The sequence below is a fragment of the Astatotilapia calliptera genome, chromosome 3 (genome assembly GCF_900246225.1).
Source record: "Astatotilapia calliptera chromosome 3, fAstCal1.2, whole genome shotgun sequence".
NCBI lineage: Eukaryota > Metazoa > Chordata > Actinopteri > Cichliformes > Cichlidae > Astatotilapia > Astatotilapia calliptera.
In genome coordinates, this window is record NC_039304.1 from 2169354 (window position 1) to 2197161 (window position 27808).

Genomic DNA, 27808 nt, shown 5'->3' on the forward strand with positions numbered 1-27808 from the left:
CCCACCATCCAAAGACATGCAGCTTGTGGGGATAGGTTAATTGGATAATCCAAATTGCCACTAGGTGTGAATGTGAGTGTAAATGGTTGTCTGTCCCTATGTGTTAGCCCTGTGACAGACTGGTGACCTGTCCAGGGTGTACCCTGCCTTTCGCCCCATGACAGCTGGGATAGGCTCCAGCGACCCTGAAAAGGATAAGCGGAAGCGAATGGAAGATTGGATATAAAGATTTTTCTTTCTATTTTTTTGTTTACTTTTACAAAAGTAAAGAAGTAACAAACAAAGTTATGTCTTTGGAATATGACAAGTGATTCAAACAGTATTGCACATCCTCACTGCAGGTGTGAAGAAGGAAACCTCACAAAACGATGTAAATGTATGAAAATGTTTTGACAAAGCTTAAAATCCTACTGTCGGTTTTGTAAAATTTTAAGTTTAATTTCTACATTTAAATTCTAAATGACAGCAGAAAATTAATTCCTCAGGGCAGCAAACACATGTTACTAGAAGGAGTAACGCTTCTGTTAAAGAAAATGTTCTAAAACACTTCTTCAGTAAAGACTCAGAGAGGAGAAACACACAGAACTTCTTGCTAGCAAGGGCAGTCTCAGAGACTCGCGCTAAGAAACTGCCCCCGGTCTTTATTTATACTTCAGTGAGCGTTAGTGTTCGTGTTAGTGTTCTTTACATTGGAATGTGGAGGTGTACGTGTGTGTGTGTGTGTGTTGCTGATTAAAGGGTCATATAACATGAAAGCACAAAAGGAAACATCCTTGGTCACAAAGAGGGTAGTCTCCCCCACCCTAGATGGTTCACCCTAGATAACACAGTGAAGAAGACCAGCGGTTCATCTAGGCAAAAAGGCACTTAGACTAAAACAGACATAGCTATGTTAAAACAATAAAACAATAAAACAAGGTGCAACCTCTCATGCTCCCAGGATGTGGGGGTGCATTCCTGGAGTGCACACCAAGCCTGCAGCCTGTTAGAGATCACACATCCTGTCACTACACAATTAATTATATGCCTCTAAGCATACATGGTTAAATATTTCCTAATACAAATAACTACATGCAGTATTCTATCATATGCAAACTTATATCACTAAAAGATTATACTGACTACTAAATACAATTTTCCATTGACAGCTTCTAATAACATGTTGTTTCTACTCTGAGTTTAATTGTGAAAGTAAAAAAAAGAACAAAAAAGAGTTTTATTTTGAAGAATCTGCAGGAAATTATCAGTGTTCCTCTGTCTAACTTAAGAGGACCAAACTTTTAGTGCAGCAGCAGCTGCGTGTTGTTGTTATCAGGACTTTAACTGGAGATGAAGATGTTGCTGCCACTCCTGCTCCTCGTACTCGGTAAGAGCGCTCTTTGAATGCAAACACAACGACACAGCTGTTTGTGCTTTTAGACAACATAAAGTCTAACATGAGTTTACTGAATATAAACTGACTCTACTTGACTTTATTCCTTATAACCCCCTCTGGGACTTCATGCAGGGCGCTCACAGGGTTACAGCTGAGTTCATATCTGTTTAAGACGAACTATCTGTGTGTTCCAGACGTCTCTGTTTCTTACTGATAGAACCACAAACCTGCCAGAGAGTAGTGACGTTTGACAAGATTAACGACTATGGCAAAAACAGAAGATGAAAAAGTGTCCAATGATACAGATGAAAATTGGTTGTGTCGCCAGTTGTGTGTAACATTGTCAGTGGTGACACTTTTATGTGTTGTAACACTGGGATGTCTATTTGCTAATAAACTGTTTTGTGTGTGTGTGTGTGTGTGTGTGTGTGTGTGTGTGAGTGACTGTGTTTCTGCCTCATTTGATGTTGTTGCATGGTGAGGTTATTTGTTAAAAATGAATGGACTGCGGTGTCGTTGTTAGCCCTGCAGGGCTCAGATCTGCTTGTATCTGTGTTCATTTTCAACCAAATGTAGATATAAATAAGAGATGGTTTCCTCCTTTCACCTCAGTGTTGTTCAGTCATCCATCAGTTTTCTTTAACATCTTTGATGTCCTTTCAGTGTTTGTTGGAGAGGAAGAATCCACGTTTGAATACTTTTCATAAAACAAGGCTGAGAGTGACGTTACATATTCTGCAACTTTCTGAAACCACTTTATATTCGACTTTATATCAACCCAAGGAAAAAATCCACTGCATACACATAATAAGTGTTTTTGTTGTGTGTGCTTGTGTCTCCTTCCAGTTTCCCAGCATGCCCTGGCTCCGGTAGTGGAGGTGTATGAGGGGGAAAAATCTGTCCTGTTGCCTTGCGAGTACTCAGGTTTTATACCTGAGGAAAACCCCACAGTGCTGTGGACTCGCAATGATCTCGACCCCAAATCTGTCCATGTGAGACGAGAGGAAACAAATGATGTAACAGGACAAAACCAGCTTTACAGCGGGCGCACATCAATGAGGCCTGATGCTCTGGACAGTTCAGACTTCAGCCTCACTCTGAGAAACCCTCAAATGACTGATAGTGGCAACTACACCTGCTCCATCGGAAATGAAAGGGCAGAACTGAAACTGACCGACGTACAGCTGCATGTCAAAGGTAAGAAACCCAAACAAAAAAAAGAAAAACCACACCTTCTATAATCACAAGTCAAAGATCACATGTCAAACTAAAGGTTGATAGAAAAGGAATTTCTTTTGTTGAAAACTGGAAAATGGCATTAATATTTTCCAGATGTAACCAGTCTGCAAACATCAAAATCTCACAGCTAGATTTTTTGGTGTTTCTACTAAATCTGGATGATTTGATTCAGAAGGTTTTCCATCCTGTATACGCAAGAAAACCTGCAGCTCACAGGCCTAATAGAGACCGATGTACAACATGTAACAGAGGATGTCATTTTAAGAAGATAAACTTGACAAGAATCCACTTCCAATCAAGTAGCTTTCATTTATTCATTTACTGAACAGGAAGCAGGGTTATGCATTCATAATGTGAGTGTGGAGGTAGTGTGGTAAGGGGGTGTTATACAAGTGCCAACATGAGAAATTAGTGACGCTCCCTTAATGGCCTCAAGCTGCCACTTGTGGCACGTCTGGAGGAAAGGCAGATCATTTTGAATGTTGTGGATCCAAAACTTGGCACCGCCTCCATCTATGATGGCCCAGGAGCTCCGTTTTAGTGTCCAGTTTAGTTACCATTTTAAACAAAAAGAGAGAGAATCATGATATTTATATATTATTAATATGTATTTTTACTGGTAGCAGAGATCAGAGCACATCAATTCTCTCTTTACCATGAGCATGGCTGCTGCTGCTTCTGATATTATGGTTCATTTTCCTCATAGATCAGCAGGTGGAGGTGAAGGTGGAGGAAGGGTCAGACTCTGTCATCCTGCCCTGCAAAACAAAACCTAACATACCCGAGGCCACCAGAGTGGAGTGGACTCGCTCTGACCTCGGACTCATGGTGGTTCGTGAGTATTCAAACCAAAGTGGCCAACTTATGACTCAGGATGAAGTTTATAGAGACCAAACAAAGATGAATGAAGATCCACTGAGAACTGGAGACCTCAGTCTGACCCTGAAACACCCCACAGAGAGAGACAGTGGAGGATACATCTGCACCATCTACAGGGACAAAGACATCCTCAGATGGAAAGTAATGCTGCAGGTCAACAGTAAGTGCTGTACTTACAGGTCAGAGGTCAATGTTGTGGACACAGGTCAGAAAACTTTTCGTTTTCTTTTCATCACAGAACCATTTCCATCCTGGGCCAAAGCTCTCCTGGTTCTTCTTCTAGTAGTTTCTGGAGGTCTTCTATTTTATTTCCGGCACTATTTCATGTCAGGTGAGTGTCTCCTACTACACTACCCATAATGCCGATGGTCAGCAGGTGTCCTCTGGTGGCTCCTTGACTGTGGCTCACACAAACTTGTTCCAGAAGCTGAAAGAGTTGAGAGTTACAAACAGCTGATACAGAGAGCTGAAGAGAAACTTCCAGGTTTGTTCCAGAAGTCAGAAAACCTCCTTCAGACTCAGTCATTGATCAGTGAAACAGCTCCACAACATGACTTTACTAAACAGTGTGTGTGCTTCACTGCATTGATCCGACATAGAGGCTGCATGTGGACAAGCTGTTCTTCTTCTGTGGTGGTAAACAGCAGCTGACATGGAAACATGTGCTGACAGTAAATGTTGCAGCAGCTTCAGTAAATGTTCCTCCTTGAGTTGTGCTCAGTCATGTGGTGGAGAGCTTCAGATGTTCAGACACATGAGATCTTCATGGTTTCTGTGCTGATGTGTGTGAGACATGGCCGACTGTGGAGGCTCAGTCTGTCTGTGCTTCTGCTCTTCATCCAACACGTCTGCAGCATTAGTAAGGTAGTAAGTGCTTAATTAATCATTTATAAAGTAATACTCATCCTTAGTGTTTAGTTTATAAATAGATAGATATAAATTGATATCAATATAAATATAGAATCTTGATTAATAAGTCTGTTTTATACGTCTGATGAACAAAGTATTTAAAAGCACATTTGTTTGCTTTAATACATGTTTTGTTAATACTTGTTTCATATTTCATATCATGGTTAATTCAGGCAGTTAACAGTTAATGTCTTTTGTTCTAGATGATCTAAAGTGAGAACTACTTTGGCTTTATAAAGAATTGCTTAATGAAAATGAAAGTGTTTCAAGACTCCAACAAGTCTTTACAACAGAAAAGCACAAAGACAAACAGAACATCCAAATATTAACTGCCAGGTGCAAACATCACCCACCTGAGGTTCACAGAATATTCAGCTTGTGCGAGTGGATTAAACTAAGAAGATCAGCTGAGCAGTTGGAGCCTCAGGACAGCTTAACTTAAATATACTGAAGCCTCTTCATTTAAAATAAACACAGTTTTCACAAATCCATAGTGTTTATTTGACATAACTTCACAAACACCACCAACAGATACCATGTATCCATCGTGTTAAACTCATAATGCAGGGAAATGTCTCTGGGAGGTTTCAGAGTTTGGGATTTATTTAGTTTAGTCCTGAGGTTCAGCTGTCCTCTGGTTTGTGCTCTGTTAGCTTTAGTCAGACATGTCAACATCCAGCCTGCTTCAGTTCCAAAGCGCTGCTGAATTAAAAGAAATCGTGCTTTCACACAGGGGAACTCAGCTGAAATGAAGGAAGTAGTACATAGTGTCCTCTTCATACACGATGACAACTCTGAGCAGCTTCTTGGGGTCGAGGTGATCAAGAGGAGAGATGGTTCTCCATCATCAAGGAGAATCCCAAATCAATGTGCATTTCCATGATATCTTAAAACCCCATCCTGTAAACAGGGATGTTACTGTTCCTCCTGCTCTGATGTGCTTCTGTCCTTCAGCTTTATCTAAACCTCTGAAAACCTGCTGCTGTCTGTATTTGTTGTTCTTTCAGTTATTCCAGTGAAGGTGAAGGTGGAGGATGGGGAAACATCTGTCACGCTGCCCTTCAAAACCACAAAACACCTGTCAGGGGAAATTCAAGTGATATGGGAACGTTACGAGCCGTTCCAGAAGGCTCACGTGTTTACGAACGGCCAAAACCAATATGAAGAACAGCACGAGGTTTACGAAGGCCGAACTGTGATGAATGACAAACCGCTGGAAACTGGAGACCTCAGTCTGACCCTGAAATACCCCACAGATGCTGACAGTGGAGAGTACAAGTGTTTGGTCTGGAGGAAGGGAACCTTCATCAGAAAGAAAACTGTGCTGCTCAAAGTCAAAGGTTGGTTTGTCTGTAGAAGTAGAAGAAGCTCTGATTTTGGTGCCAAAATAAATCTATGAAGTTATGAATTCACAGCTCATGTTGTGTTTGTTGTCTTCTTAGTCTGTCAGGTGCAGTTTAAGGTGGGGGCGGAGTCTGTCCGGCTGCCCTTCATAACCACAGAAAACCTGCCTGAAGATACTAAAGTGGAGTGGAAACGCAAAGAGCCTGAACCATCACTGAATGTCAACGTGTATAAGAACGGCTCTGACCAGCATGAAGAACAGCACGAGGTTTACAAAGGCCGAACTGTGATGAATGAAAAACCGCTGGAAACTGGAGACCTCAGTCTGACCCTGAAACAGCCCACAGTTGCTGACAGTGGAGAGTACAAGTGTTTGGTCTGGAGGAACGGAAACTTAATCAGAAAGAAAACTGTGCTGCTCAGAGTCAAAGGTTGATTTATCTGTAGAAGTAGAAGAAGCTCTGATTTTGGTGCCAAAATAAATCTATGAAGTTATGAATTCACAGCTCATGTTGTGTTTGTTGTCCTCTCAGTCTCTCACACTCAAAAAAATCTGTTGTTGGATGAACACAATTTAATCATGGCACCCTTTTTGCACACAATTTAACCAAGTACAATAAACCCTTTTCGATCATGTCAAACCAACACATTTAGCATTTGGTGGTTTAATGTAATCAGATTACGTTGGATCAACATACTATACTTACATTGATTTGAAGTGATTTATTTAAGTATGTAGAGTGAAATTTGTTTTAATTCATTCTACACAATTTAAAAAGTTTAGGAAAACAGAATTAAATCTTGTTGTTTCAACAACTACTTTGTTAATCAAGGCAATGATTTCACTCATTTCAACCAAATTATTTCAATTAGATTTGTTTACATTTGTTACACATTTAGAAACCCACTACTTTACAAAAAAAGTCACAATCAGATTATGATAACATTATCTTTATTAACTGGATTTAGTGGACAATATAAAAGCTTACCATTTTTGTACACCTGCAAGCATTATGCCACTTCAAAAGGTAAAATGTTAGAATACTTATTTACATAGGTAATATGTTGGAACCAAAGCTTCCACAACTAAAAACAGATGCAAAATTTGCTCAATATATCGACTGCATTTTAAAAAATTAAACTAAAAGATAAAAATACATCTCCCACTTGGCAAGTTAAAACATGTGACAAAATCGAATTGTGTGAATTTGGAAAAATAAAATAAAATAATTAGAAATATTTTGGGGGCAATACAACAACAACAAAAAATTCCATAGGTGATGAAAATCTATATTTGTTTGGTGTATCTCATTGAAATAATTATTAGTTTGACCAATTTTTATATTTCTGTATTTATTTTTTTAATTTTGGTTGCAGTCCTCCACAGCTAGCAATATAGTTTTGCTGTGTTTTAAAACATGCTAGCAAGCAAAATGGAAACAATAATACAGTGAACTTAACAGGTGGCAGTGGTCTTAAACTTTACAGGACCTTGATACATAAACACAACATAGTACTTCTGTCAGTACTTCTGATCCATTTTGAGCCATCTATATAAGGACAAACAAAAATCATCTGCAGTGCTGTATAAAAGGTGAATTGCCCAACAGAGAGAATCCAAAAACTTAAAAAAAAATGTTTTAAATGAAAGAAAAAAAATATAAACAACTCAAATATTAACATTATATATTGGAAATCACCATTGCACCAATGAACCATTCAAGACCTATCAGTCATTTTCAAGTGCTCTCACCCCATAAGCTTGTTTTTCAGAAACTGTACCTTTGAAGACAGCTTTTGTCCATCAAGATTTAAAAGTATCTTCTGGAGGACTTCAAAGGTGCATTTAAGTTCTGGTGGGTAGCTCAGGTTCAAACGGTATATGAGTCCAAACAACAGAGCACATGCTTGTGCAATGTTACCCAAATCAGTGTTAGCCTCCACACCCTCAATCACGACACCAACGTCCTCTGGGTCATCTTCAGGTTCAGCACCCTCCTTCTGGATGACGTACACCCCCATCACAGTTTGCTCCATGCAGCTTTTTGCCTCGCTGTCCGTATCCTACATGAAAAAGTATAAGACAACAAAGTAAAATTTAAGAGATTGTTTAAACAACTGTTTCTATGCTGTTCATAAAATCCAAGTAGTCAAAGTAATAAACAGAAAATTACACCACTAAAGTAGTTGTTAGTAATTACTCCAATACATAAATTATAAAATACACCTCTCATGTCAAAAGAGGTGGCATAATTGACCTCTCACCGGCCCCTCCCCCGAAAGGGCCATTGTCCAATTACACATTATAGCAACCGTTACTGTGTCTGACAAACATTAACCTCAAGCAAGATGGAGAAGCGGTGTGCCCACCGATACGCCGAGAGATTGTGTCTGGAGGAGTTGTGTTCTTTCCATTCACAAAGTCAAAAACAACGTGAATGGATTAAACAGTGTGTATGGCCCCATTCCCAGGTAAATGTACCGAACATTATGAAGCATGTCTGCTCGCACATTCGGGTACCCATTGGTGCGCAGAGGAAACCATTTGTTTGTCGGACGTAGCAAGAGTAACTTAGGGGGACAGGACTCGAGAAAAGGCTAACTCAGCTGCTAAAATAAAACAGGTATAGAAGTGTTAGTACTAAACAGCTCAAAGTTCATAGACATTTCTATTTACAAATACTGATGACCATAACAATGAAAAAACAACAGGACTTGTTTTAATCCAAGTACAGATTCAAAAGCAATATAGTCTTGATGCATGTTAAATGCATTGTATGTTTGTGTATCAAGTTTAAGTAGGCATAAATTTCTTTCCTTCCAATACCAAATTCCAGAAATTCTTTATTGCAACGCTTAATACTGTTTGGTATTCAAGACATCCTTTCCCCAATACCAGGTGTCTTGTTGCTAATCTCAAAATTTTAATTTTAATGATTTGCATTTGAGGCAACGTCACAATTTGTATGAGAATGTTACAGACAACATGCTGTCACAATGGCTCACCAAGTCCTCCTTTATTAACTTCTATTAACGTCTTCGTTTAGGTGGATGCACAAAGACTTCAAGATGCATGCTCGTCTGGTATGGATGTTGTCATGCTGGAGAGGAGGAGGAGATAATATGAGCCAAAACCAGTCTGTTTTTCTTAAAGCTAGGGTAATCAGTTAACTTGCATAATTATTCTTTAGGTTAGAACCTGGCATGTACCACTTGTTAAGCCGAAACAAAATTGACAACTTCATCTCCAAATAAAAGTTATTTTTGCTGCCTATGACAAAGTCTACTCAATCCTAATACAAACCTTGGAGATGGCAAGCATGAGACCTCTTATTTTCTTTCCACGTGTCCCTCCTTTGGTCAGAAAGATTTCCATTAAGCGTGGCGCGTATTGGTCAAGCTCGGCAAAGAAAGTAGATAGCAGAGGCTTTGTGGTGATTCGCAGAAACTCCTTCTCAATCTGCAATAGAGAACAAATACATTGATTAAAAACGCAACTGTATATTTCACTCACTTCACATCTAAGCTGACTAAAGCTGCTTTTAGAAGACCATGCAGACATCAGTGCTGTCTGTGTAGGACATGAATCAGTCTGTGTCAGATACTGAATTTGAAATTTCCACTAAAGTCACAAGTAAGAGGCAAGTGGAACCAAGATCTAGGCCATTTGCTTTTTGAAGTTTGCAAAGACTGCTAAATTGCACCAGTGGTAGTTCACTCTTTGCAACACAGTATGCTGTTCTAAACAGATTTTTCAGGTTTATTTTTAGTATATTATTTGCAATTGGTGTTTGTTCTGGGAAAGATATTGCAGACTGAGCAATAATCCATTTCTAATGGGGGCCTTTCTTAAAATGACTGGTCCCAGTAACAAAGGCGCTTGTCGACTCAGAAATCGAGGGAAAACCAACAACACACCCGGCAGAACATTATGTTATTTACACGGGTGCACATAAGTGGTCCGCATGTGCGCATTCGCTGTCAAAATAAAAGACGCGCAACAGATAAGAAGTTGCAACGCACGTTTGCATCCATATAAAAGGCACTGTTTTTGTCCTAGAGTGGGATTTTCACGGCACATTCTGCACCACATCTGTGTGTTCATCATTTGTTTGAAGCCAGCTCACCTCCTGCAACCACTTTTGCGAGAATACGCGCTTCTTTTGTGGTTCGGACTCCTTCTGACATTTCTTTGGAGGTGGAGGAAAACCAAAGTAATTGCTTAAAGGAGCTTCTTCGACATATTTAAGAGTTCTAAATAAATATGTCCTCCTCCAGAAAATCTTATGTATGCAAACACGCGTTGCAACTTCTTATCTTGTGCGCGTTTTTTATTTTGACAGCAAATACGCACTTGCGGACCACTTATGTGCAGCCCCGGTTATATAGCTCGTCATGTTGCAGCCACAGAAATTCTTTTGTCCATGAAACCATAAAGCTGCACTTTCTTTTTGCCTTATAGTCTGATTTGTCATAACTTTTCCGTTTTGTGGTAAGCTTTTCTTTGGCTGTCACTTCTTCACCCTGACCTGTCTTATTTGGCTAAGCAGAACTACAATTAATATCCTGCTGCTTTTACACACGCACTCACATAACACTCAGCGATTGTCTGCGCGATCAACCTCTCACATGTTTAAGCTGTGGGAGATTTCACTTGTCATGTTTGCATAGTAAGCTAACGATTGATAAGACGATGTCAGAGGAATTGGTGCACAAATTATCATCACTCACAGATCAGTGCTGTCGCTCTCTATACACAGGTCGCGCGATTGCAAAGTGAAAGCAAAAAACAAGCGCAAATTCAAACGCGATTTCAATATGTCACATATTGACAGTGGCTCACCGATGCCAATGACATAATTACCCAGCTACATTTCCGAAAGAATGCAGAAGCATTGACATATATTTTTCCTTCTTATGACAGCCCGACGGGCAGGGCAGAGATAGATTTTGGTAGCCCGACTGGAAAAATCGCTAGCCCTGGGACGTCGGGCTAGCCATTTTGCGAGCCCTGTACAGTGTTTCAATAACTGTACCTACTACTCTCCCTGATGGAACAACGCTTGCACTGCCACATACAAGTCACTGAAAGAAAAAAAGAAAAGCAGTTTTAAGGATAGTTTTATTGGCACCTTTTTTTCACTTTGATTAAATCATAAAACTATCATAAAAAATATATGATGGTAAAAGGCTTACCATGTATTAAAGAGGAGGCACAAACAATCAGAAAAAGGGGTCAGCTTTCTTTGTGGTGTTACTATGGTAAAGAAAACAGAAAAAATTATTTTATAAAAATTCCACAGTGGATTTTTTTTTACTTTGTTGCAAATGTATAAAAAAAAATACAAATACATATAAATACCTCTTGCAATAAAAAATTCACAGATAAATATCCAATCTGTTGCCAAATGTAATAGCAGTGTTTCACACTATGCAATAAAGATGCTGGTAGTTGCGGTATAGGTCCGACAGGCAATTTTCATAACTATCCGCCATTGCCTTTTCCTCTGACCTCGTGTTTATGCTCTTTTTCCCATGCACTAGCATCAAGTCAATTCGAAGGATGCAGCCCCTGAATTTGGACACAGCTAATATTTAGCAAATCGCGCATGCTAGTTTAACTTGCATTACTGTGAGAGGCCGAATGCTTAAAATAAAAGGAGAGAGAAAGAAAGAAAGAAAGAAAAAATGCAAATGATAATAAAAAAAGTGAACAAAGACCATGTCTTGCAATAACCGTCATTTAAAACCAAAGTGAATGCTAACAGAGCTAGGTAGAAGTTCAATGAGACAACCATACTAGCTTTAGCTAACTTCATTTACTTTGAAAGTGAATTACAAACGTGTTAAATATTGAATTAAACATATCAATAACCGCTAAAAACACTATAAGACTAACTGCAAAAACGGGTAAAAAAAAAAAAAAAAAAGAAAAACAATGAAGTGGAAATGCTAATAATAGTATAAATATACCCAGAGCGGATTATAAATCAGGTATTAGACGGTACCGATTGGCACCGTCTAATACCAGATTTTCACTGTATTTGCTCCACTCCCGCTGTCTAATGACAACTTACACATTTGGAATTAAAAACATTGTTAAACAATTAATGGACAAAACAACTTCGTTTGACTAAGATATTTTGAGTTATTTATTACTTACCTGTATTGTGGAAGATTCCGCTGAGGGAAATGGCAGTCCACTGAACACATATAACTTCTCCGCGTTCCCGCCTCTTCACTTTTGGGAAGTTTGAGCATGCGCACTAGGCATCGGTTTTAGAGTTGTTGATTTAAAATAATTACATTTAATTGAACTGAAGAATGCAAATCTAGTTCATTAAACTTTTTGTTATTTTATGTTAAACCAACAACTGATAATGATTTAAAAACCTAAACTCAATATGTTCATGTTAAATAGACAAATGTCTATTGAATTAATCAAACAACTGCCTTAGTTGACTTTTTTGAGTGCAGGTGCAGTTCTTGATGCGGGTGGAGTCTGTCCATGTCCAGCTGCCCTTCATAACCACACAAAACCTGCCTGAAGATGCTGAGGTGAGGTGGATACGTGAAGAATCAGGTCCATCAGTGATGGTCCACGTGTATAAGAAACCCTCAGACCAGCCTGAAGAAGAGGACCAGGTTTACAAAGACCAAACAGAGATGAAAGAAGACCCTCTGAAAACTGGAGAGACAGTGGGAGGAAGGGAAACTTCATCAGACAAAAATGGTAGGTTTGTTTATTTGTTGTTTATTGGCTTGTGCTATTGTGTCTGACTGTCTTGTGTCTCCTCTGCAGGGAGAGTTCAGGTCCAGGATCAAACGGGACATCAGGAACAGAAGCAGCTCCATTGATCCGACTCCTCTGATGGCTGATCAATCAGTTTGATCTGTGTGTGACCAGTGCTGTGAGTCAAACAGCATGATCACAGGACCATAGTAATGCTTTTTGTTCTCATTTAATTTGCCTTTTTTTAAATTGTAAATTTGGTTTTAATGTAAAATATTATAATAATTATTATTCTATGAGTTCAACCTCCGTCACTCTGACCTTTGAACTTTTACTGCATTTTGTGGTTTGGCTGTTTCAGCGTTGTAACACAGAAACGCAGATTCTATTTTAAGTCCAGTTTCCTGTTGTTGGTGTTCAGATGTGGTGCAGCCCCCTCCACCCATCCTGTTTCCTCCCCCCTTCACTTTAGTGCTCCAGTCAAAACTGATCGGTCAGTTTTAACAGCTCTTAAATTAGCATAACAAACATTTTTCACCACCAAATACAGTTCAGTGGGTCGTCAGTGGGTCGTTCAGGCAATGGGGGGGGGGGGGCATTTCCTATGGTTTGACCAGGAACACCGCAGATGTAACATGGTTGATTAAAACACTCAAAATTCAGTGAAAGAGGTGCTCATCACTTTTATATGTTCAAGTGCATAGTGGGGAGGATGTCATAAGGCCTCGAGCCAATCGGATGGAAAACACAATATTTATGAGTGTTTTAAGTTGTAAATTGGATTCGACCTGAACATGACAGGAAGGTTACTCATCTTTCTTCTCTGGACTGTTGGATAGAGTCATGTGACCTGCACAGGGACTACACATGGAAATGAGCAGCAGAGCTCAAATCTGTCAGCTTTCCATCTGCTTTTTTAGATCGGTTATTATCTGTTAACACACAAAATAAAAACAGCTGGCTGACCTTTAATCTAATCCTTGTTGTTCTTCTTCTGTGGTGTTTGTGATGGAGCAGGTGGTCCTGATGTGTTAGATGAAGCCAGGGTTCCTGCTGCTTCAGCAAAGTTTCAGTTTTGTAACAATTTAACAACAGCAAAATACACAAGATTCAAAACTGGTGATGCAAAGAGCTGAATTTCTTTTATTTAACATGTAAAATTTTAGAAAGCTGAATTTAAGCTTGCTTACTTAGGAAGAAATAAACTGAAATAGTCCACAAATTAGTCTCTACTGTTTATGATAATTATATTTTAATGAGAGATACAGAACATCACATAAAACTATAAGTTGGTTTTTGTAAAGGAAGATTTTATGTGTGTGTGTGTGTGTGTGTGTGTGTGTGTGTGTGTGTGTTAGTTATTGTCATTTAAAGTGTTTATGTGCTCAGTTGTGACACTGAACAGTCAACAACTAGCTGAACTTACTTTGACCTCGACATTTGAAGAAAACAACTGCTTTTTCTACATTATGAGTTTCTTAAAGTCATTTGAAACGGCGACATCTGTTTTGAACATGCTGGGGTGAAGACCGCAGAGCCTGAGAAGAGGAAGTAAGTAGCTGATGTTATGGGAGGATAAGTAGGTGCCGCCACGCCTCGAGAGCTCAGAGCTCGCATGAGTGTGTTAACCGTCTGTTTCCTCTCCCATGCACATGGTCATATAGGCGTTTGTTACAGCTAACCGTGTCTGCAGACTTTGTTAATCTAAATTTCATCACAGTTTGTGTGTCAGTTCTTCTCAGAGAGTCTGCAGGACAGTTTGGTCTGGAAGCTCCTCCTGTGTCCTCGAGGATCAGAGCGTAAAATGAGAAGTTTTGTGCCAGTGAACAAACACCTGCTGAACTTTGATAAAAACCTGATAACGTTCCCCCTCTGAGATCTCCATCATCAGCAGGCAAACAGTGAGATCGGCTCTGAGCTGCTCTGTGAACACAGACCACACTTTGTGCTTTAGACTGTTTGAAACTCCAGCATTCAAACAGTGGCGGATCTCGAAAATGTTACATGCGAGGGCCAGAAGAGGGGGATCAGGTCTATGCAGGATGGCACATTCCTCTCCACTGAAGTATGTGGAAACCCCCTATACACAAATGGAGTACATTTGTGCACAGTAACTGAAAACTCTTCAATATGAGAAGAAGGGAAAGCAACACCAGAAACAGCACACAGTAGACATAACTACCAAAATAAAATGTTACAACAGCAGAGAATACCTGACATGAAATTAGGGCGCACAGGAGGGCAGGAAAACCGGAAGCCCAGGGAATCAAAATGAAAGTAAAACTAAGAAACTCTGACAATAAAACTAAAACAGGAGATAAATCAAATACCAAACTCACAATGACACAAACTATGAACACTGTGCAAAAATACAGCAATCAAAGGCTTGTTTATTCACTTAATTAACCATTAAGTAAACCGTCTTCGGCATAACCTGCATGTATACCAACCAACTACATTTAATTTGACCAGATTATGATAAATGTAACATTTTACAGTGTACTTATGTAACAAAATACATGGAAAATTTACCTGTAATTAATTTAGTTAAAGTCAGAATTTTAGGCATGACCTTTTTGGGGGTCCAAACTCAAACTATGAAATAACAGTGAGGACAGTTGATCATATTATTATATTAATACTTTTTCTTTTTATTTGATTATTTATTCGTTTTTATTATTTTACACACACACACACACACACACACACACACACACACACACACACACACACACACACACACACACACACACACACACAGCCATCATTTATACAGCTTCTAAACTTACTGTCAGTTTTGCAAAACTAAAACTGTAATTAGGTCAGGTTACATTAATATAAACCCACGTGCATCAACCACGTGTTCCTGAAAGCAGCTCGCTGTCTGCAGTCTCTGTGCGCCCTGCTGCTTCTCCTCACTTTCATGTTTGGAGTTCTGCAGAAGGATTTTATTTTGAAGGCTCTGACAGGAAGTTGTGAGGTGTCTCTGTGTAACTTCAGAGGAGGAAACTTTGTTCAGTGCGTCAGCGGTGCTGTGATCGAGCTGTGTGCGCCTGTTTCTCAGAGTTAACGGGACTTTCAGCGGAGAGGAAGATGCTGCTGTGGCTCGTGCTGCAGGTCCTCGGTAAGAAAGCACACACGCAGACTGACACACACACAGTGTGTAACACGAGCTGACTGCATTAGGCCCCTCTGCGTAGTTACTGTGGTCCCTACATGCGATATTCATGCGGGGCGGGTCTCACCGTGACAGCTGAGCTCATCATCCTGATATCTGCGCGTGTCTGTTTAAGAAGTGCGTCAGCGCTCGTGTGCGTGTGATTCACGGCAGGAATAAAAGTACTTTGTATAAAAACTAAAAGCTTGTCTCACAATATTAAAAGCCCCGTTTACCATAGAAAGCACTTTAATGTGTCAAAAATGGTTTTTGTTCACAATAACGCCACGTGCCCAATCATCTATGTTCAAGCTCTCTGATTAATAAAGTTATAACAATCCTAAAACAACAAATAGACATTTTTCTTTTTTTTAATTCAACACCAGATGGTTTACTCTGTGTTTATACATTTTTAATGCTTAGTCTCAGAATAACTTGTGTCCTGAATTGCCCCCTTATAGAAATCCCCCTGAACAGGTCCCCTCCCTGGTCCTCTGGTCACATGACTTACAGTAAAGTCCACAGTAGAGATGGTCTTTTTTGTTTTTCATACATTAGAATGTCTCACTGTGACTGTTACTGTACAAACTGATGTCTTTGTACATTTGGTGTTCATTTCATGTCAGGAGATAGAACAAATGTGAAGACTAGGAAATATTAATGCATTATAATATTTTTATTACATTTAAGAAGTGTTATATATGCTGGTGGTACCAGGACAAACGTCAGTAAAGGTGTCCATGTAAAAGTGTGTTTAGATGTCGAGGTCAGGTGGTACAGCTGCAGAAGTGTCACTTCATGAAATCAGTATGTTCTTAAAAGCTTTAAAAGCTTTAGCAATATTACGTTTCTCAAACTGTTTTTAACGGCTGTTATTATGGTTGTTATTTTTATTTCATGGGGTTGAAAAAACTGTCATGAAAAATGTTTCATCTGCTTAATGAGCACTTCCTTCTTTTCTAAGCCCGACACATGAAAACAAATCAAAATTGGTTTAGTACGCACGTATTCACAGTTGTGATGTCACCCCTGCTTGTTTATTAACACGTTCTTCGTTTGCAGATTACAGTCAGGGATTAAAAGCACTTCATTCGTAACAGAGACGAGTCTCAGAAAGTTTCACCTCCGTGTTTTTCAGACGTGCATCAAAGTTTTCTTTGATGTTTTTAAAGCATCCTTCAAGTTACTTTTTGTTGGATGGGAAGAATCCATGTTTGAGTACTTAGCAGAAAATGTGGCTTCTGAAACCACTTTTCCCACGATGTGAACCACTAGAAAAATCCACAGCATACAGGTGATTAGTGTTTTTTGTTTTGTGTGCTTGTGTCTCCTTCCAGTTTCCCAGCATGCCCTGGCTGTGGTGGTGGAGGTGTATGAGGGGGCAAAGTCTGTCCAGCTGCCCTGTCAGTACACAGGTCTTATACTTACGAACCCCACAGTGCTGTGGACTCGCAATGATCTCGACCCCAAATCTGTCCACGTGAGACGAGAGGAAACAAATGATGTAACAGGACAAAACCAGCGTTACAGCGGGCGCACATTAATGAGGCCTGATGCTCTGGACACTTTAGACTTCAGCCTCACTCTGAGAAACCCTCAAATGACTGATAGTGGCAACTACACCTGCTCCATCGGAAATGAAAGGGCAGAACTGAAACTGACCGACGTACAGCTGCATGTCAAAGGTAAGAAACACAAACAAACAAAAGAAAAATGTCAAACTAAGGTTGATAGAAAAGGAATTTCTTTTGTTGAAAACTGGAAAATGGCATTAACATTTTCCAGATGTAATCAGTCTGCAAACATCAAAATCTCACAGCTAGATTTTTTGGTGTTTCTACTAAATCTGGATGATTTGATTCAGAAGGTTTTACATCCTGTATACGCAGGAAAACCTGCAGCTCACAGGCCTAATAGAGACCGATGTACAACATGTAACAGAGGATGTCATTTTAAGAAGATAAACTTGACCTCTGGAACTATGAATGACAGGATGATAAAGTGCTGCCAGCTGTTCTTTATTCCAGAAGAATCCACTTCCAATCAAGTAGCTTTCATTTATTCATTTACTGAACAGGAAGCAGGGTTATGCATTCATAATGTGAGTGTGGAGGTAGTGTGGTAAGGGGGTGTTATACAAGTGCCAACATGAGAAATTAGTGACGCTCCCTTAATGGCCTCAAGCTGCCACTTGTGGCACGTCTGGAGGAAAGGCAGATCATTTTGAATGTTGTGGATCCAAAACTTGGCACCGCCTCCATCTATGATGGCCCAGGAGCTCCGTTTCTGGGTAGATGACCTGAACATACCAGCATCAGGCCGCCGCATCAACAACATGTTGGGAGGGATTGAATCAAAATTAGCTACATTTGAGGGGACATAAACATAACCAGGGGCCTGGAGTTAACGATGCCCTCTACTTTGCTGAGTATGGTCCTAAAGACTTCTAAAGTGACATGCTCCGAGATGGTGTAGAGCTGACTTGATGGAACAAATCTCCCGCACCCACGAACCACCGTGTGGAGCGTATGGAGGGTTGAAATGGAGATGCTGGCTGGCCAACTGTTTTCAGAGCAGGGCCGAGATGCGATCCTTGACATGACGATGAACACCAGGTGCTGCCATCTGTACTGTGTATGTACCACATGTAGTGAAATGTATATAAAATTTGAATAGACACTGAGGAGTGGAGGCCTAGTGTAGGAGAGCTTTGGCTGGACCCTGCAGAATCCAAGTCGGTACAGTACAGCTGGTCCTCCTCATGGATCCAGATGTGCAGGCTCCACTGGAGTCAGGAAATGTGGGTAATCAGAGCCAATCAGCAACAGTGGTTGAGCTTGATGGAACAGCCGATATGACCAATCATGATCGTGTATGGTAAATGGCCTGCATTTGTATAGCACTTTAATTAGTCCCTAATGACCCCAAAGCGCTTTACACTACATTCAGTCATCCACCCATTCACACACACATTCACACACTGGTGATGACAGCTACCTTGTAGCCACAGCTGCCCTGAGGCACTGACAGAGGCGAGGACACTGGTGCCACTGACCACCACCAGTAGGCAAACATGGGGTTAGTATCTTGCCCAACGGGGCAGCCTGGGTTCGAACCACTGACCTTCTGATTAGTGGCTGACCTGCTCTGCCACCTGAGCTACAGTGTATGTCTCTATCTTTATTTACACACATGTTCTGTTGCTTGTTAGTTGTTACCTAAAGGTAGCACTGTGAAGACTATTTGTATGGATTTTATAGTGTCCAGTTTAGTTACCATTTTAAACAAAAAGAGAGAGAATCATGATATTTATATATTATTAATATGTATTTTTACTGGTAGCAGAGATCAGAGCACATCAATTCTCTCTTTACCATGAGCATGGCTGCTGCTGCTTCTGATATTATGGTTCATTTTCCTCGTAGATCAGCAGGTGGAGGTGAAGGTGGAGGAAGGGTCAGACTCTGTCATCCTGCCCTGCAAAACAAAACCTGATCTGCCTGAAAAGGCCACAGTGGAGTGGACTCGCCCCGACCGAGAACTCACTATGGTCCATTTGTATGTAAACAGAAGTGACCATCCTAAAAATGTAGACAACCTTTACTGTGGCCGCGCAAAGATGAACAAAGACCTGCTGAGAACTGGAGACCTCAGTCTGACCCTGGAATACCCCACAGAGAGAGACAGTGGAGGATACATCTGCACCATCTACAGGGACAAAGACATCCTGAGACAGAAAGTAGTGCTGCAGGTCAAAGGTCAGAGATGTGGACAAACATCAGGGGTCAGTGCAGGAGATTGAGGTTCAACAGTCATGTTGATATTGTTTCATGTTTCTCCACAGAACCATTTCCATCCTGGACCACAGCTCTCCTGGTTCTCCTGGTTCTTCTTCTAGTAGTTTCTGCGGGTCTTATATTTCAATTCCGTCATTATTTGGTGTCAGGTGAGTGTCTCCTACTACACTACCCATAATGCCGATGGTTAGCAGAGCTGAAGAGAAACTTCCAAGTTTTTTTATCATGTCGGCCAGCCTTGTGAGATTTTGAACAGCTGTAGCCGCTTCTTGTTCTTCGATAAGCCAGGCCTGAGCCAGCTCTAATCAGCCAGAACTCTGTTACCATAGTTCTGAATTGGTAGACGTCGTTCAGTGTCCTCCATCAAGAGTGTCGCCAGACACACGACGCAACCGACCATCGAGTATCTGGCAGCAAACGTCTCCGCAGGACAATCGGGCTCTCTCAATTCCTGGAGAGTGTCAGTTTCGTTAAGGGACCAGTTGATCAAATCCATAATTCTTCTTTAGGTTTTTAGAGAACAAGTCTGGGAGACTCTCTTAGGGTTAGAGAATAATCGAGACTATACAAAAGACATGAGAAGCCAAGCAGTTTTAAATTTCTGTCAGTGTCAGGATCTCTATCCTGTTCCTCCTGCTCAGATCTGCTTCCGTCCTTCAGTTTTCTCTACACCTCTGAATACCTGCTGCTGTCTATGTTTGCTGTTCTTTCAGTGATTCCGGTGAAGGTGGAGGTGGAGGAGGGGGCGGAGTCTGTCCAGCTGCCCTTTAAAACAACAAAAAACCTGTCGGGGGAAATTCAAGTGATATGGGAACGTTATGAGCCGTTCCAGAAGGCTCACGTGTTTACAAACGGCCCAAACCAATATGAAGAACAGCACGAAGTTTATAAAGGCCGAACTGTGATGAACAAAGACCTGCTGGAAACTGGAGACCTCAGTGTGACCTTGAAACAGCCCACAGAGAGAGACAGTGGAGAGTACAAGTGTTTGGTCTGGAGGAAGGGAACCTTCATCAGAAAGAAAACCGTGAAGCTCAAAGTCAAAGGTTGGTTTGTCTGTTTGTTTGCTGGCTTGTGTGATTGTGTCTGACTGTCTTGTGTCTCCTCTGCAGGTCCAGGATCAAACAGGGGACATCAGGACCAGAAGCAGCTCCATTGATCCGACTCTGAGTTTTACCCTCACCACTCTGCCTTTTTGTTCATTTAGAGAGTTTTAATGTCACAGCGTGATAATACAGGAACACACGTTTCACTTTTAAGTCCAGTCACATCCTCACTCTGTCTCTGCTGTGTGCACAGTCCTTCACTGTGTGTGATCAGCTATTGTGTGACGTTCCATATTCCTCATCTGTTTCTCACCATCTTTACAGTCTGTGCTGTTTAACCTTTTTAAGCCATTTTTGGGCTTTTTCTAAACACTTTCAAATAAAGGTTTTACTTCACTTTATTTCACTTATCATTTGGTTTTCTTGTGTCTTTTGTATGCATTATGTTGCACACATAGATTAGTGTTACCTTTGTGTTTATTTTGGGGTTTTGTTTGTTGTCTTTTTAAGCTTTGTGTGTATTTGACTTTTGCAAATTAAAATGAAGAAAATATTTTGGTAATTGTTGCGATGCCAACAGAAGGTTGTTATTTTTACATTGTGATGGAAATGGAGAGCGGAACCAACTAAGTGGAACCAGTGGGCTGTGAGGTGTTGCACCTGGTGAAGGCGAGGGACCCGTGCTCTCCTCAGAGGAAGACAAATGAGAGGCCTGTGTGTTTGTTCCTCTGACAGCTTCAGCTGTTTTTCACCTGCTTGTCTTGAGGCAACTGTTATCATGATTTATAAATAAAACTGAGTTGAACTGTTTGGGTTCACAGTGCACTGAATGCATCATTTGCTACTGTGGTGCAACCAGTGTTGGGACCATGTGACCTGTCCAGAGTGTACAGCTGGAAATAAGCAGCTTAACTACAATCTGACTGGTTTCTATCACTATGTTTCTGATTCATTTACATTAACTCACACTGTCCCTGTTCAATAAAAACAACAGGCTAACCGTTAATCTGATCCAGTGTTGTTCTTCTTCTGTGGTGTTTGTGATGGAGCAGCTGCTCCTGATGTGTTTGATGAAATCAGGGTTTCCCACAGCTTCAGGAAGCTTACCCACTGTGCAAACTTGATATCATGAATTGAGCCTTTTATGAGCCATTTCTGGACGTCCAGTGTTGGGTCTTTTTTTTCTGAACATTTACTGACTGTTACCTTCATGCACGGGCTGTTTATAGTCCACATGTGTGTTTAACCTCAAACGTAAACTCATTTTAGATCGTTTTCACACTCCGTCTATCGGCTCTGTAGGCCCATGTTTCCAGAGTGTGGAGGACATGTTTTCTGTCTGTTCTCAACTTTCTATGAGCCTCCAGTCATCCTCTGCGACAGAGGAGACAATTAAATGAAGTTAGTGGAAAATATTTTGTAACAGAAACATGTCCTCTGTAAAAATGTGTGCAGAGTGATCAGCGGACATCTCCAACATGGCACAAGTTCATTACCTTTTAAAAATTATTACAAACATTTTCTTAATACTTATAATACTTAATTCTTTAATCATTATTAATTTGTGTGTTTTTTTAACACATAAGAACTGCTGCAGGAGTGAAAGAGGAAAACTCAAAAAAATAAAGTCATGAGCTTGAAGAGTTGAATTTTATTTTTAAAGCTATAAAAACATTTTTCATAGGTTCAAAACTTATTGTCAGTTTTGCAGAACTTCAACATAGAGAGACTAAAACTGACGTCCTTCGTTTCAAACCTTCTTTTCAGCTTCAGGTTCCAGCAGAATAGAAATCCACATGTTGCTAAAAGTTGTCAGTAGTCTGTGTGAGACATGCTGTAACGCAGGGGTGCCCAATCCCGGTCCTCGAGAGCTACCGTCCTGCAGCTTTTAGATGCATCCCTACTCCAACACAGCTGAATCAAATGGTTTGATCTCTTCAGCATGCCATCATGTTTGGCAAAGGCCTGATAACAAGCCATTCATTTGATTCAGGTGTGTGGGAACAAGGATGCATCTAAAAGCTGCAGGACGGTAGCTCTCGAGGACTGGGATTGGGCACCCCTGCTGTAACGCTTCTCCTCCGAGTTTAATGTTGAAAGTCCTTTTCTGTAAAGGATTTTATTTTGAAGGAACTCAGGAGGGTCTTCTTATCAGGAAACTTTTTGTCGTGCACCAATGCTTGCAGTGCAGCGAACACCACTGTGATTTCTAACTAAAGGTTTTTCCCAGAGAAGGAGATGCTGCTGCTGTTGTTCGTGCTGCTGGTACTCGGTGAGAGCGCTCTTTGAATGCACACACACACACACACACACACACGGTTGTTTAAAATAATTTGAAGTGTGTAACATGTATAACTACTCACCTCAGTTACTTTACTCCTGCTGAAATCTGCAGGCTTCATGCTCATGATCCTGGTATCTGCTCATCTGTTTAAGAAATTTTCCTTTCCTGTCTCACTAATATTACCAGAATACTGCCTGTAGTGAAGTTTGGCCACATTAAAGGTTATAAAAGAAGCCTGGTGCCAGATCTATTGTAGATTCAGCTAAATAAATGGGAACAGTGTGCTTTTGCAGCAGGTCAGTTGTAACAAAGTGCTGTGTAGTCCCCACACTGGTTCATCCTGGTGCCTTTTTAAGCTTCACTGATTCACAGGTCATTGTTAAACTTAACAAACAACATTTAGTTTTTGTTTTATTTGTAACAGTTTGTTCCAAACGCACAAATGTGCTCTGGTCTTTTTAAATTGATGACTTTTGGCTGTGCAGTGTTCCAGGTGTGTCAAAGCACCAGATGTCTGATATGGAAGACCAAGAGATTCACACACATTGACATAAAGCTTTTTTGATTTGGTAAATACATGTTGGAATTAATTTTAAAATTTACTTTGGAGACTGACCTGGATTTTTTTCTAAGCTCCTGTTTGAACCATTAGCTCTGCTTTAGCATTACTAACAGGTGTGTGTGCTCGTTTAAAGGACTTTTCGCTCCAGCATTCACACTCAGTGCAACATTGAACCTCTTAAGCTAATGTGCTAAAAAAAAGCTAATGCTAGCACCAGTGCATGTTTGTGTTACTCTAACCAATCAGAGAGCTCCTTTCATCACACTGCATGGCTGATTTGTTAACTGATTTCATAGTTATTTTCAAAAACATCTTTAAAACCTGAAAATTGAAAAAGTACTTTCAGGGCTCTAGAGTGCGACCAATTTGGTCGCAAATACGACCAAATTTTTCAGTGGTGCGACTAAAAAATATTTGGTTGCATCTGTGCGACCAAATGTTCGGGTAGCAAAAAAAAAAAAAAATAAAATCTGCAACCTTCCCTGTGGTCAACAACAGACACACATTATGCCCCTATCGTGGACTAAACCAATCAGAGATAGTCAGGGGCGGGACCTCTCTGATTGGCCGTGGTCCAGTTGAAAGTGCAGGTGGAAGTGGGAGGTGAGTAGCTTGAATAAAGCGATATCGATTCATTAAATCCTGAATCGACTTTTAAATATAACTGTGTTTTGCCAGAAACGCCAGATTCTCAGATTAAAGCTCACAAAACCATTTCAACAACAACCAAACAGCAGATGAGAGCAGGTACACGGACTCCACACAAAGACGCAAACACAGAGCCGACGCATCAGAATCAGCTTTGTCTTTCTCGGCTTTCTCACCCGACGGCCCGCAGACGGACACGCTGTTGGAGCTTAGCGATCCTGATGCGTCCGGTCCGCGCTGTGATTGCGTCTTTTTGTGCTGATTCTGAGCTGCAGGTTTTGTCTCTCCAACCAAAATCCACCGAGCCAGCAGCAAAAGAAGCAGCAAACTGCGCTTCACATTCGATCAATGTCGTCATGAACTTTGCTGTTTTGCTTCCACGACTATTAAAATCACACTTCATGCACAGCTAGCTCTCTCTCTCTCTCTCTGTACTTCAAGAACAGTTTCCCGTCTCCAATCTCTGTTTTCTGTATTATTCATTCGCTTATTACCCACCAGTCTACCGTTGTTTACAGCGCTGTCGGCTGCTGTCTTTTTTCTTTTTCACTTAAATGACCTCAGACAAGAAAGCCTATTTTTTTCTGTTGTTCAATACTGAAGAAATTTAAACTTTATATGCAGAACATTGTAGAATATTTTTAAGGTTATCTGCTATAAAAAGCCAGACCAGGGAAATCTCCTTCATGTTTTTCTGTGTTTTATTCTCAGTTACTTTCACACAAAGGCATCTGCTGTGATGTTCACAATTCTGATGAAGTCAGTACTGATAAATGATCAGAGTTATAATATTTCTGACTGTCTGAGGCTAAGTTGAATCGAATCGGGACTTTGAAAACCGGAATCGAATGGATTATAGAAATCAGTGATGATACCCAGCCCTATGAGCAGCCTAGGCCCGACAGAAGTGGATGTAGCTGTAATAGGAAAAGAACTATTGCTAACTTTTCTGTTAAGTTAAGGCCTGATCCTTCTGAAATTCATAGCCAGTGCTCTGACACGTGTCATCAATCTTTGAATGCTGAAAAAGCACAGTGTATCCAGAAAAACACATTATATTATATCAATTATTATAAAATGTGTGTGCGCCTAACTTGAAGACATACACGCTCTCGCTCGCTCTCACACACACACACACACACACACCATGATAAGATTTAAGTGGATTTATGTAGCTGTGAATTTTTAGATGTTTATTTTCCAGATGTTGTACATTTGTTGTTCTTTCTCTTACCAATAGAGCAGTTGGCGATATGCTGTTCATTTCTATCTGTGCTCTAGTCATTTATTACATCTTCCTAAAGTCTCCTCCACCCATGTTTTCCTCCTGCCTGTCCTGCCTTAGACATCATCATACTGTACACCAGATACATTTTTAATAACTGAAACAACACAAATAGAAATTAAGAAACAAAAAGATAAAAGAAACACATGAACCAGAGGAGACGGAGCTGATCTTGGCAACAGAGCATTCGCATCATAATTCTGATGCTGCCTCAGAGGGCAGGATTTAAGAAGGAGAGAAGAAAATTCACGAGTCGATGAGTTTACTGATGCACTGTAAGAACGTCCTGAGTTCACTGCAGCATCTGCCCTTTCTGTGTGGAGTTTGCATGTTCTCCTCGTGTATGAGTGGGTTCTCTCAGGATTTCCTCCCACAGTCCAAAGACATGCAGTCAGTGGGGTTGAGGTTAATCTGTGATTCTAATTTGCCCGTAGGTGTGAATAGTTGTCTGTCTCTGTGTCAGACTAATGGGTCTAATTGCATAATTAGATATCCACTATCTGTGGCTATCCATTAGATAGCTTGAAATCATCTCGTGCAGTCTTTCAACAGTTCATGGGAAACCCAGACAGCAATTTTCTGTTATCTGAAACGAAGCTCCTGCAGCGCAGCTACACTTTCTACATACACCTGTGTATGTAGGTCAGGGGTCACTGAGCTTACCGAGCCAATAATTAGTTCTAAAGGTTTTAGAATCAATAAAATGACAACAGTGCCCAAATTTATGCACCTGCCTGATTTTGTTTAAACAATTATTGCACACTTTCTGTAAATCCAATAAACTTCATTTCACTTCTCAAATATCACTGTGTGTCTCCTATATGATATATTTAACTGACATTTTTTATTGTAACAACCAACGATTTATACAGGAAAATAATGACTATTAACAAAGTTGCCCAAACTTTTGCATCCCACTGTATGGAAAAGCTCTTTTTTAGAGCTTTATCATTTCACACATAAATGATATTAAACCTTTCCACACTTGCTCAGATGTAGGGAGAGAAAAGTCAGGGGGATTTCTGTCTCTTTCTATCCTCATTATATGGGCTAATTATAGTTAATTAGTGTTTCTGTTTTTTGTGTCTCCTTCCAGTTTCGCATCATGTCCTGGCTGTGATGGTGGAGGTGTATGAGGGGGCAAAGTCTGTCCTGCTGCCCTGTCAGTACACAGGTTTTGTAGTTGAGGACCCCACAATGATATGGACTCGCACTGATCTCAACCCCAAATCTGTCCATCTGAGACAAGAAGAAACTGATGATCTGAGCGGACAAAACCAGCGTTACAGCGGGCGCACGTCAATGAGGCCTGATGCTCTGGACACTGGAGACTTCAGCCTCACTCTGAGAAACCCCCGACTGACTGATAGTGGCGACTACACCTGCTCCATCCGCACTGAAAGGGAGGAACTGAAACTGACAGACGTACAGCTGCATGTCAAAGGTCAAAAACCCCAATAACCTTTGTAATTACAAGTCAAACATGAGTACAGTGCTGACACAGGTCAGAGGTCACAGTAGAAGGTAGTAGAAAGGGTCTTTCTAGTAATCTAAACCTAAAAAATGGCAGAAACATTTTATAAACGCAACCAGTCTGGAAACATCAAAACAAAGCTGGGGAGACAAAGAGACCATGACTGACGAAATCTGAGGTAAACTAGCATGAGCACACTGAGGACAGGACACAGAGACAAACTGGTCTGACTAAAAAAAGTCAGATGCACTAAAAGAATACAAAAGCCATATAAAGTAGAATGTAAATATAATAGAAAACTCAAATATGAACATTTTATAATTGCAGCTCAAAGACTGGGTCAAAGACACAGGACCATCTCAAACACAGATGCTCTGATTATCATCAGTGTGACTGCTGCTGCTGATACTGTGGTTTCTTGTTCTCTCAGACCAGCAGGTGGAGGTGAAGGTGGAGGAAGGCTCAGACTCCGTCATCCTGCCCTGCAACACAACACCTGACCTGCCTGAGGACACCACAGTGAAGTGGACTCACTCTGACCGAGAACTCATGATGGTCCATGGGTGTTCAAATGGAAGCGACCACCAGGACGACCTTTACTGTGGTCGCACAAAGATGAACAAAGACCTGCTGAGAACTGGAGACCTCAGTCTGACCCTGAAATACCCCACAGAGAGAGACAGTGGAGGATACATCTGCACCATCTACAGGGACAGAGACATCCTGAGACAGAAAGTAGTGCTGCAGGTCAAAGGTCAGAGATGTAGCTACAGGTCAGAGGTCAGTGCAGATTGAGTACAGCGTTCAGCAGTCATGTGATATTGTTTTGTTTGTCCACAGAACCGTTTCCATCCTGGGCCACAGTTCTCCTGGTTTTCCTGCTTCTTCTTGTAGTTGTTTCTGCGAGTCTTTTGTTTCATTTCCGTCATGCCTTGGTGTCAGGTGAGTCTCTCATACTACACTACCCATAATGCATATAGTTAGCAGGTGTCCTCTGGGGTTTCTTGACTTGTTCCGCTAATTTATTCATTAATATGTAAATATTTAATTTGGATATTAATGATCAAAGAACTGCC

The 27808-nt window shown here is 40.7% G+C and overlaps 2 protein-coding genes and 1 long non-coding RNA gene across 5 annotated transcripts; 2 read left to right on the forward strand and 1 right to left on the reverse strand.

Moving 5' to 3' along the window:
• Window positions 1-1262: 1262 nt before the first annotated feature.
• LOC113016037 (butyrophilin-like protein 2) lies at window positions 1263-12604 on the forward strand. 2 transcript variants are annotated; one of them, XM_026158510.1, is made up of 6 exons: window positions 1263-1366; window positions 2222-2572; window positions 3321-3653; window positions 3732-3824; window positions 5410-5742; window positions 12549-12604. In XM_026158510.1, exons 1-6 carry the CDS (start codon window positions 1330-1332, stop codon window positions 12602-12604), a joined length of 1203 nt encoding a protein of 400 aa, XP_026014295.1. In that variant the 5' UTR covers window positions 1263-1329. The 2 variants fall into 2 exon arrangements, with proteins under 2 accessions (XP_026014295.1, XP_026014286.1); XM_026158501.1 differs by lacking the exon at window positions 12549-12604 and adding an exon at window positions 5845-6256.
• Window positions 6682-12209, reverse strand: LOC113016368 (uncharacterized). 2 transcript variants are annotated; one of them, XR_003271222.1, is made up of 6 exons: window positions 11910-12209; window positions 10943-11003; window positions 10787-10831; window positions 9051-9206; window positions 8753-8847; window positions 6682-7810 (listed from the first exon to the last, which is right to left on the reverse strand). It is a non-coding gene; the product is annotated as an uncharacterized LOC113016368 (long non-coding RNA). The 2 variants fall into 2 exon arrangements; XR_003271221.1 differs by having other exon boundaries at window positions 10783-10831.
• Window positions 12605-15473: 2869 nt separating the features above from the next.
• Window positions 15474-21485, forward strand: LOC113016111 (butyrophilin-like protein 2). The gene is made up of 6 exons (XM_026158671.1): window positions 15474-15603; window positions 16974-17321; window positions 19062-19394; window positions 19481-19582; window positions 20147-20479; window positions 20546-21485. The coding sequence occupies exons 1-6, from the start codon at window positions 15573-15575 to the stop codon at window positions 20590-20592; spliced, it is 1194 nt and encodes a 397-aa protein (XP_026014456.1). The 5' UTR covers window positions 15474-15572; the 3' UTR covers window positions 20593-21485.
• The last annotated feature ends 6323 nt before the right edge of the window (window positions 21486-27808 follow it).

Bases quoted from the DNA above. Each gene is read 5' to 3' on its own strand.
- LOC113016111 (XM_026158671.1), top strand. From the start codon at position 15,573: ATGCTGCTGTGGCTCGTGCTGCAGGTCCTCG. The intron at 19,395-19,480 runs GTCAGAGATGTG...GTTTCTCCACAG, and splicing joins AGTAGTGCTGCAGGTCAAAG to AACCATTTCCATCCTGGACC. The intron at 20,480-20,545 runs GTTGGTTTGTCT...TCTCCTCTGCAG, and splicing joins CGTGAAGCTCAAAGTCAAAG to GTCCAGGATCAAACAGGGGA.
- LOC113016037 (XM_026158501.1), top strand. From the start codon at position 1,330: ATGAAGATGTTGCTGCCACTCCTGCTCCTCGTACTCG. The intron at 3,654-3,731 runs GTAAGTGCTGTA...TTTTCATCACAG, and splicing joins AGTAATGCTGCAGGTCAACA to AACCATTTCCATCCTGGGCC. The intron at 5,743-5,844 runs GTTGGTTTGTCT...TTGTCTTCTTAG, and splicing joins TGTGCTGCTCAAAGTCAAAG to TCTGTCAGGTGCAGTTTAAG.